General features: G+C 53.0%; 1 protein-coding gene across 5 annotated transcripts in view; it reads right to left on the reverse strand.

Annotated features, from left to right (window-relative positions):
• The window catches only part of DLG4 (discs large MAGUK scaffold protein 4), a 24,315-nt gene that overhangs the window by 4,082 nt on the left and 10,221 nt on the right, over window positions 1-10,012 (reverse strand). For 3 of the 5 annotated variants that reach the window (XM_007457743.1, XM_007457745.1, XM_007457742.1), the window contains 10 exons: window positions 7,159-7,212; window positions 6,962-7,012; window positions 6,634-6,758; window positions 6,366-6,535; window positions 6,128-6,264; window positions 5,835-5,979; window positions 2,256-2,551; window positions 2,042-2,144; window positions 1,795-1,909; window positions 246-422 (listed from right to left, as the gene is read on the reverse strand). In XM_007457743.1, coding sequence (XP_007457805.1) covers window positions 246-422; window positions 1,795-1,909; window positions 2,042-2,144; window positions 2,256-2,551; window positions 5,835-5,979; window positions 6,128-6,264; window positions 6,366-6,535; window positions 6,634-6,758; window positions 6,962-7,012; window positions 7,159-7,212 — 1,373 coding nt within the window. Of the gene's footprint in view, window positions 1-245; window positions 423-1,794; window positions 1,910-2,041; window positions 2,145-2,255; window positions 2,552-5,834; window positions 5,980-6,127; window positions 6,265-6,365; window positions 6,536-6,633; window positions 6,759-6,961; window positions 7,019-7,058; window positions 7,062-7,158; window positions 7,213-10,012 lie in introns of all 5 variants that reach the window. The other 2 variants (XM_007457746.1, XM_007457744.1) reach the window with 1 other exon arrangement.

Raw genomic sequence — 10,012 nt, forward strand, 5'->3', positions numbered from 1 at the left:
GAAATGCCCATGAGGAGCCCGATGGCCTCACCCCGGGCCAGCTGAGAACCCCGACTCTCAGCAGCCCCTGGGCCCCATGCTCCTAAATGAGGCGTTTGCCAGAAGTGCTCATGTGAGTCATGGTGCTGCTGGGAAGGCCCAGCAGATGGATTCCCAAGGAGTCAGTAGGCAGACCCACGTCCTCCCTACTGGCTGCCCAGCCGGGGGACCTTGGGAGCGTCAGTGCCTGGGGCAGGAAGGCTCACCGCCGTTTGCTGGGGATAAAGCCGATGTCATCAGTCTCGCTGTCAGAGTGGACCCGCCGCGCCTGCCACCACTCCTCGTCACTGGCGTCGATGACATGCAGCACATCCCCAAAGCGGAAGCTCAGAGCCTGGCTCAGGAAGCCACAGTCCTTGGTCTTGTCGTAGTCAAACAGGGCCCTGGAGGGCAGGCGGCCTTTGGTCAGAGCCTGGTGAGGACTCCGTCCCCAGGACCCAACCTGGAGGTTCTGCCCCAGGGTCTAGAGACAAGCACGGCCACTGATAGCTCTCCCACAGGTGCCGTGGATTCTGAGAAACCCAAGAACTGTGTGGGGACCAAAAGCTCTACCAAAACTCATAATCACTATAACTATGAACTGTCATTCAGTCCACACTGTGTCAGGGATCAGACAGGCTATGGATTCAGTGCAATTTCTAGAGTAAGATCTAGAACGGCACCCTCCCAAGAAAGCAGTTGCAGTATGCACACACGTCACAGTCACAGGGGTAACGTGGACCCGAACTCGTAATGGAAAGAAAAAAAGATCACTCTCTGCAAACTCTGGTTACCCTCAGCAGTATGAAACTCCTGTAAGTCATAACCCCTGAGGTCAGGACAAGGGAAGGAATGACCGCAGAGATAGCAGAGATGTTGAGCAGATCACTGGGGCTAGAAAGGTGGGAAGGGACCCCAGGTTTGCCCGGCATCACCTGGGAGTCAGAACTGACCAGCCCTGGGAGCCAGCCGAAGCCTGCAGGGAGGAAAGGACCAGACGAGGCTCCGGTTTGAGCCGGGCATCTGGGCGGATGGAGGTGCCATTCAAGGAGAAAGAACACTGACTGGCTGGGACAGACAGCACGAGCGCACGGGAGAAAGAGGTGAGCTCACAGTTTGGGACATGTTGCGTGTGAATGCCTGTGGGACATCCCCATGGACGTGTCCAGAAAGCAGATGGCCAGAACTGCAGGTCTAGACCTCGAGGAAGAGGTCAGGCCAGAGCTGACAGCTCTGAGAGACATCTGCAGAGCGAGTGGCAGGTGAGGCCATGGGAGTGGACGGGCCCCCAAAGGGAGAGAAGGGAAAAAGCATCAGACAGCGCCTAGGCCTGCGGAGAACGAGAAAGAGGAGCCAATGGGAGAAGGAGCCCCAAGAAGGTAGCAAAATGCCACCAGAGAGATGGGGACAGACTGGAGAGAGCGGTGGTCCACCTCCCTTAGATTGCGTTATCCCACGGGGCTGGGCAGGCTGCAGCAATATATTCCGAAAGCCAAGAGGCCCCCTGCTCTGCCAGGCGTTACCCTTTGAGTTACCAGATTGTGGGACAGCTGGGGGTACCAGGGGAGGTGCCAGGGTGACCGGGGCTAGTGGCAGTAGGCATCATAGGGATTACTTCACAATGCTAACCTGTGTGGGAATGCCAGCTGAGTGTCGCGAGCCGAGTGTCGGCCGGCAGGGGTGCGGGGAGGGGGGGGCCGGCAGGGTTGAGGGGAAAGCTGGCTGGGGGACGAGGGGCACAGGAGGACTTGGAGCCCAGCCCGGGAAGCGTCCGACCTGATGTAGAAACCCCTTTTGGGATTGCTTCGCAGGGAGGCAGTCCCTGAGCCCAGGCTGCTGTTCATGAGCTGTTCCCGAAGGTCGTGGATCTTGGCCTCGAACCGGCTGTACTCTTGAGGAAGGACAAGAAGGTTCCTGAGCTCGGGCCCCATACTACCGCCACCCTCCCGCGCCCCCTGCTGAAGCCAGGAGCCGAGGAGACAGAGAGCCAAGCCCACGAGAAGGCGTTCTTCAGGCCCGATACCTTCCGGTTTATACTGAGCGATGATCGTGACTGTCTGACCCGCGTTCTTCAGGGCAATGGCAGCCTGCTCATGGCTGGCGTTGCGGAGGTCAACACCATTGACCTAGAGAGAGCAGGAGAGGCTGAGTCACTGGAGATGCGGGCCAGGCTCCAGCATACAGGGCTCTGCCCTCAGGGGAGGGGGTGGTCCGGGCAGGGGCTGGCCTTCCCTCACCGAGAGGATCTGGTCCCCCTTCCGCAGCTCCCCACTGAGGTCCGCAGGGCCCCCGGCCAGGATGAAGGAGATGAAGATGCCTTCACCGTCCTCGCCACCCACGATGTTGAAGCCCAGGCCCGTGGATCCCCGATGGATCACGATCCGCCTCGGTTCTCGGGGGATGTCTTCCTCCCCGAGCAGGTCCTTGGCCACTGGGGAGTAGCGCCGAGGGGAGGTGGGGGTCATGGCTGTGGGGTAGTCAGTGCCCAGGTAGCTGCTATGACTGATTTCGTTGTCCAGGTGCTGGGAATAGGCTGGGGGAAGACGTGGGCGAAAGGATGAGATGGAAGTACATGGAAGAAGACAGCGCCCACCACCCCACCTCCTCCCTAGGGAATCAGCAGAGCCAGACTCAGGGGAAGGGGAAGTTACTGTGCCAGAGAAACAAGGCTGGGGTGGTAAAGGGGGCGTCAGGTCACAGCAATGTCAGGGGCAGGAATTCACAGGTGACGTAGAGGTTGGTGCTCCTAAGGGACAGTGGATCTGAAGGGTACGTGACCTCGGTATGGCAGGGATCACGGAGCCAAGGAGAATATTAATACCAGGCTTTGGGGTTTTTCGTTTGGTTGTAGCATCTCTCAAATCCCTTTATCTATGAAATTCCTCTCCCTTTCCCCCCCCCCCTTCTTGGCCATTCATTTGTTGAAAAAAACTAGGGCACTTATCTAGCAGAATTTCCCACATTCTACTAGGGAAATTCTAATAGGTAAATCACTGCTTGCATCCCTGTCCCTGGGGTGTTAACCTGCACCTCTGCCCTGTATTTCCTGTACACTGGTCATCCGAAAAGGGACTCAAGTTCACTTTTTGGCAAGAATATTTCATAGGTGGTGCTGCGTACTTTCTGCCTCATGACAGGATGCAATAATGTCCGGTTGCCTTTTCTTAGGTAAGACAGATCTGTAGGTTCAGGTATTGTCAGCCTGATCCATGCATTATAAAGCTCCCCATCAGGCTTTCACCTAAGAGTTTTAGCAGCCACTGATAATCGCTGCCTGGTCCTCACAGTTCACTGGGGACAGCAAAATAGCGCTGATATTCAATATTTGGTTTTTGTTTTTTTTTGAGGGAGGAACATTAGTGAGAATTCATCTGTAAAAAAGAACGTTCCTGGGCTTCCCTGGTGGCGCAGTGGTTAAGAATCCGCCTGCCAATGCAGGGGACACAGGTTCGAGCCCTGGTCCGGGAACATCCCACATGCCGCGGAGCAACTAAGCCTGTGCGCCACAACTACTGAACCTGCGCTCTAGAGCCCGCAAGCCACAACTATGGAGCCTGCATGCCACAACTACGGAAGCCCGTGTGCCTAGAGCCTGTGCTCTGCAACAAAGAGAAGCCACCACACGAGAAGCTCGCGCACCGCCAAGAGTAGCCCCCACTCGTTGCAACTAGAGAAAGCCCGCGCGCAGCAACGAGGACCCAATGCAGCTCAAAAATAGATAGATTAAAAAAAAAAAAAGAACATTCCCATATCAACCATTTGGTTACTCTTAAGGTGCAGTTTGTACAGGAAGGGAGAATAAATGCTTGACTCTTTCCCTTTATTTGCCAGTTTTCAGAATGGATGAGTTCCCTAGCATCCTCTAAAGGTACCCAATTGTTTTGAAGTGTCATTATAATCCTGTAGATTTTAACATATCTAATGAGTTTTGGTTGAATGGCCAGTTTCAACTTCTATGTCTTTGACACGACCCTTTCATATCTTCCTTGCTTTCTAGTATGAAAGATGTTACAAGCTCATCTTGCACATTTCTTGCTCAAGATTTGGAATTGAAAAAAAAAAAAAAAAAAGATTTGGAATTGGCCCTTTCTCCAAGGAGCCAAGGTTCCTTTTGGTAAGTTATGGTGTTTAGAAACAAGACCATGTGATTTTAATATGGTCTTACAGTATGATTTCAGATTTGGATGGAGCAGTCACATCTCGTTATTCTTTTCCAAAAATTTCTTAGCTATTCTCCCAAATGTATTTTTCCAGTTGGGGGTAGGGGGGACATTAAAATTCTGATGAGGACTGCATAAAATGTAGAGATTAACTTGGAGAAGATTGAGCTATTTAGCATATTATGTTTTTTGCGTCAGGAAGCACGATGTGACTCTCCAATTCTTCAGTCTTCTTTTATGTCCTTCAGTAAAGTCTCATCATTTTCTTCACGTTCTTGTCAAGCTTATTTTTCTACGAATTTTATAGAGCTTTTCTCCTATGGCAAAAGGGATCTTTTTACCCATTACATTTTATGGCCACTTTCTTAACCCTACATATTATTTCTAAGTTCTTCGGTTAATTCACTTAGATTTTAATCTAGATGGACAAAAGTATAATTTACAAATAAGGATAAGTTTATTTCTCCCCTTTCAAATGTAACATCTATTTATTCTTTTTCTCTTCCTACACCGCTTCAAAGCTCTAAAGCAGTGATTCTCAAGCAGGGGAATTTTGCCTCCCAGGGGACATTTGGCAGTGTCTCAAGACATTCTTGGTTGTTCTCACTGGTGGGGAGGGGTACCATTTCATCTGATACACAGAGGCCAGGACTGCTGTTAAACATCCTACAGGGCACAGAACAACCCCCTACAACAAAGAATGTCAACAGTCCCAACACTGAGAAACTCCGCTCTAAAGCAATGTGGAATAACAGCAGCAGGAAGAGGCATCCTTGCCTAGTTCCTAACTTAATGTACACACTGCTAGGATTTTATCATTATAACGTGTTCATTGTTAGTTTTTGATAGCTATTCTTCAATCATATTAAGGAAAATTCTTCTGTTCCTAGTATACTAAGTTTCCCTCCAAAAATAGGATGATGAATTTCATCAAATGCCTTTTCCACATCTATTTGAAATGAATTTACCCTTCTTCTCCCTTAACTTTTTAACACAATAAATCATACTGAGAGGTTTCATAATATGGAACCACCTTTAATTCCCTGAAACAAACCCTACTTTGTGACAATGTTATTCCCTTAATATACTGCTGTGTTTGTTGTGCAGCTATGTTATTAGATACTTTTACATCTCTGTTCAGAAGCAAAATTGGCCTATACTTTCCTTCTTTTTTTTTTTTTTTTTTTTTTTTGCCACACTGCATGGCTTGCAGGATCTTAGCTCTGCCACCAGGGATTGAAGCCAGGCCACGGCAGTGAAAGCCCAGAATCCTAACCATTAGGTCACCAGGGAACTCCCTACTTTCCTTCTTTTATATAATCTTTGTGACCATTTTCAAATGCCCTCATAAAACGAAATGTGAGACATTTTATCTTTTCTTATATTCAAAAAGAGCATAAGAATTATCTACTCCATGAGGATTTGATAAAATTAGCCATAAAACCATCTGGGCCTTGTGCCCTCTGGGGGAGGAACTATTGACAATCTTTTCTAGTTCTTTGATGGTGACCGATTTTCCATCTATTCTCCAACCATAGGAAGTGACAGAGGTTGTGGCCAGTTCAGGGGAAATATCTGAAGAGGAATGGTCACCAGGGATGTCATGGGGTGACTGAGATGGGGCATGGGCAGCTCTGGGGTTTGGAGGGCTCTCACAGGTTGTGATGTCTGGGGGAGCATAGCTGTCACTCAGGTAGGCATTGCTGGGCTTGGCCACCTTTAGGTAGACAACATCATACGTGTTCTTCAGGGCTGCCACGGCATCCTCATGCATGACGTCCTCTAGCCCCACACTGTTGACCTAGGGTCAAGGGAAGCAGAGCTCAGACAGAACCAGAAACATCCTCAAGACGGATGCACTGAGGGTGAGCCGATAAGGAAGCCTGGGCCTGCTCAGGACCAGTAGGCAAGACCTAAGTGTGGGCTAGAAAAGTGATGGGGGTCCTCACCGCCAGGATCTTGTCTCCAATCTGCAACCTCCCATCCTTGTGGGCAGCACCCCCTTCGATAATCTTTGTTACATAGATGCTGTTATCTCCGGGGATGTGCTGGTTCCCTACCCCTCCAGCGATGCTGAAGCCAAGACCTAGATGGAGGGAAAGGCAGAGGTGGGTGCCCAGGTACCTGGGGAGCAGGCCTTGGGGCAGCGGACAGTGGGATGGGGGTGGAGACATAACAGGTTACTACCTTTAGGCCCCTTGATGAGCTTGATCTCCATGAGCTTCTCAGCCGGGGGCTTCCGGCGCATGACGTAGAGGCGGACGATGGAGCCTGCCTCTTTGAGGGCCTCCACCGCGGCTGAGTGGGTCACCTCCCGCACGTCCACTTCATTTACAAACAAGATGCTATCGTTGACCCTGAGGGCAGCAAAGTGGGCCTGAGCCAGGAGCTTCCTGCTGCCCTGGCCCTCCCTTTCAAGGGAATCAGCATCCTAACCCCTGTCTCTTCTCCCCACCTGAGACGGCCATCCTGGGCAGCAGCCCCACCAGGAATGATCTTGGTGATGAAAATGGATGGGTCGTCACCGATGTGTGGGTTATCAGTGCCACCTGCGATGCTGAAGCCCAGACCTGAGTTACCCTGGGCAGAAGGAGGGGAAGAGGGTCAGCTCCCCTCACCACCCACTCTAGACAGGGCAAGGGGGTAGGGGAGTGGGTCGGGGAGTTGTGACCAGAGCAGGAAGGGACAGGGTTAAGAGGCTGGCCACAGAGAAAACACGGGCAGAGAGAGAAGCACAGACAGGGAGCGAGGGGGGAGGACCTTAGAGGGAGGAGCCTGCTCACCCTTTCCAGTGTGATCTCCTCGTATTCCATTTCCCCCTCCGTCCCGTTCACCTGCAACTCCAGCACGGGCCAGAAACACAAGAGCAGTGAGACAGACTTCCTACCTGAGAACCTGACCCTACCCTGGCTGCTGGGACCCAGGCCCTCCCTGTCTCCCTCCTCTCTTCTGTAATGGCCACAAAATCTAAACAACTCACATATCCCGGGGCTTCTAGGGTATCTGTGTTGACAATCACAGGGGGAGAATTGGCCTGTGAGGGGAAAAAGGAGACGAAAAGCTGCCTGAACCTTGGCTCAAGAGGGAGCCGGTAACCAAGAGTCCCACTGGCCTGGCTACCTTCTCAGTCTCTTAACCCAGCCCGCTCTGCTACCCTTGACTCCCTGAAGGACCCAGCCTCAGTCCATGTTACATACACACACACACACACACACACACACACACATGCTGGACCCAATTCTGCCCAGCCCAGGCCCCCTGCATGGGGAAGGAGGTGTCTGAGAAGGAGGAAGGGAGAGACAGCCAGATAGGGGAGCAGCAGATGGTAAAGGGTTGGGTGGAGGGGCGCCTTGGGGGTGAAAGCGTCTCACCGGATGTAACACCACAGAGTGTTACATGCCTTATGTGCTACACACAGACACCACAGGACTTATGTCCACTGGGTCCTGCTCCCCCTTCCTGCCCCCATCCCTGTCCCTATCTGCCCACATACACCGAGATACCTTCATAACCCTCCCTCAGATTTGCCCCTCATTTTCACACATATTTGCCCTAAACCCTGGGCCCCGGGAATCCGGGGTTCCCCCAGATGCAGGCCCCACCCTCCGTCTCGCCCACCCACCATTCAATCTACTCCTTCTTCTAGGGACCCTGTTGCCTAGCAACGGTATCTAAGCCCAGCCAAGGCCTGGGGAGACCCACCTCCTGGAGGCCCCGTCGCCAGGACAACGGGAGGGGGAGATGGGGCGTGGCCTAAGGGCAACCGGATTCCCAAAGGCAGAAGGGATCCTCTAGCCCCGCCTTTCCTGACCTGGGCCCCGCCCCCTCCCCCCCACCGCCCCGTTAGCCCGGCAGAAATAAGTCCAGGCTGAGGAGGATTGAGGGCGCTGCGCACCCTGAATAACTTCCTTTCCTCCCTCCCGTACGCCCCTCACCCTATGCAGTGCAAAGAACATCAGGAAAGGGGAGTGGTGAAAGACATCCGGGTCCTATCCTCTCATCTACTCTCCGCCCGCCCACCACTTCATCCGGGAAAGGGTTAAAGTGGGGTGTGCCCAGGTCCCTGACGTCAGTCGCCTCGACGCAGCAGGGTCTCTAGATTCCAGGGCGGAGCCCGCTTTAGGCCGGTCCTAGGGGCTTCCCCAATTGCCTGGGCAACCGAAGCCACGTTTCCATGGCAATGGGGGAAGGCGGCCAAAAGCCTCCTTCCGGGGTCCCCAACCTATCTCCTCCTTAAACAAGTATTTATTTGGAGCCTACCGAGCGCGAGGCACCCATCATGGATTCCCCAGACTCCTCGCTCTCTCCTTCCAAAGGGGTCCCTCCTCTCTCCTACTGCTATTTGTCCATACTACACATTTTCAAGCTCTATAGTTGATTTCCTATCCATAAATCTATTAACACCATCCTCCGACCCTTCAAATCTCAGCAGATGCTAACTGTCCAACCAATAGCCACTGACTGCCCAACTCTCATCCGCACGTCCATCCTCTATCCCACAGCCTATCCTCAATCACCATCCCCATCCTTATCCTAGAATTTCCTTTCCCAGGCCCCATCTTGTATCCGCAACTACCTTCATCTGTGTCCCCTCCCTCTCTCTACCCCACCCGATATCCTCCATCTACATCTCTGCCCCACCCTTCAATTCGCATCTTCCATTCTCCATCCGCTTCCCTGTCCACTTCCCTGTCCGCATCCTCCCATCCGGGCCCATCCCTTATCAGTCTCCTGCTCTTATCATCCACCTTAATTTCTGATTCCCCAGAGAGATCAGCACCACCCTCCCTTAGTTCATTCTCAAACCCTCAAGATTCTATGACCAAATCACAATCCTTCATTCTCAACCCATTCCCCCTCTCCTCTGAAAATTGAGGCTTCTCCTGTCCCCCAGCTCAGGCCTTGTCGTGGGACCTCCCTCCCACACTCATGGCCTCCAGCACTCTCTCCTTCCACTTCCCTCTGCTTCCTGGGCTCAGATTCCAGATCTCCCTAGTTCTGGACTAACTACCACCTTCTCTCCTCTTCTCCTTCCCCAGGGACTTAATGGCCCCATCTTGGGGGGAGAAAAGAATCTCTAGTCTTCTACACTCATTGCAGCCCCCAGAGTTTCACAGGAATCCTCTGCACCATCTCCTCATCTCCAGAGCCTTCCTTTCCTTCCTCTCAATCAGCTCGACCTGCTGCCCTGATTTCTCATCCTTGTCTGTCTCCTGGCCCAAGACCTCTTACCCTTCTCTTGCCTCTCCACTTTGCTACCTGCCAGAGAACAGTCTTTTTCTCCCTCTCCAATTCCTCTCCTACCACATCCTTCTCACCCCAGAACCTACTGCTGCCCCCTCTCTGCCTCCTCAACTCTAGGCTCAGAAACCTCCTCACCATCTTCTTGGTGAAATGTCAACAACCCCCCCTTCCAGGGCATCCCAAAGATCCTAGAATCTCACCCCTGACCCCACAGTGTTCCCCTGAATCTCCCTGCTAGCCTGGTACACTCCATCCTCCCCAGCCTGTGCCCCCAGAAGAGGAGATTGAGGGGGAAGAAGTTGGGAGCCGGCTGCCGAGGCAGAAGGCCTGATTCAGGCCGCAGAGGGCCTGAGCTGGGGATCAGGGAGAGGGAGAAAGAGAGTGCGTGGGAGGAAGAGAGAGACAGCATCTAGAACCAGCCCGCCAGCCAACAGGGAGGGAAAGGCAGCGCGGGGGGTGGCGCACAGGAGGGGCACAAAGGCCGGGGCAGGGGATGGAGGCAGAAAGGCCCCGGCGACTAGTCTCAGGCCAGACAGATGGAAAGGGCTGGAGAGCCAGGCCCAGAGGCCGGAAGTCGGGGGGGGGGGGGG

This window comes from Lipotes vexillifer, unplaced genomic scaffold (genome assembly GCF_000442215.2).
Source record: "Lipotes vexillifer unplaced genomic scaffold, Lipotes_vexillifer_v1.1 scaffold611, whole genome shotgun sequence".
Taxonomy (NCBI): Eukaryota; Metazoa; Chordata; class Mammalia; order Artiodactyla; family Lipotidae; genus Lipotes; species Lipotes vexillifer.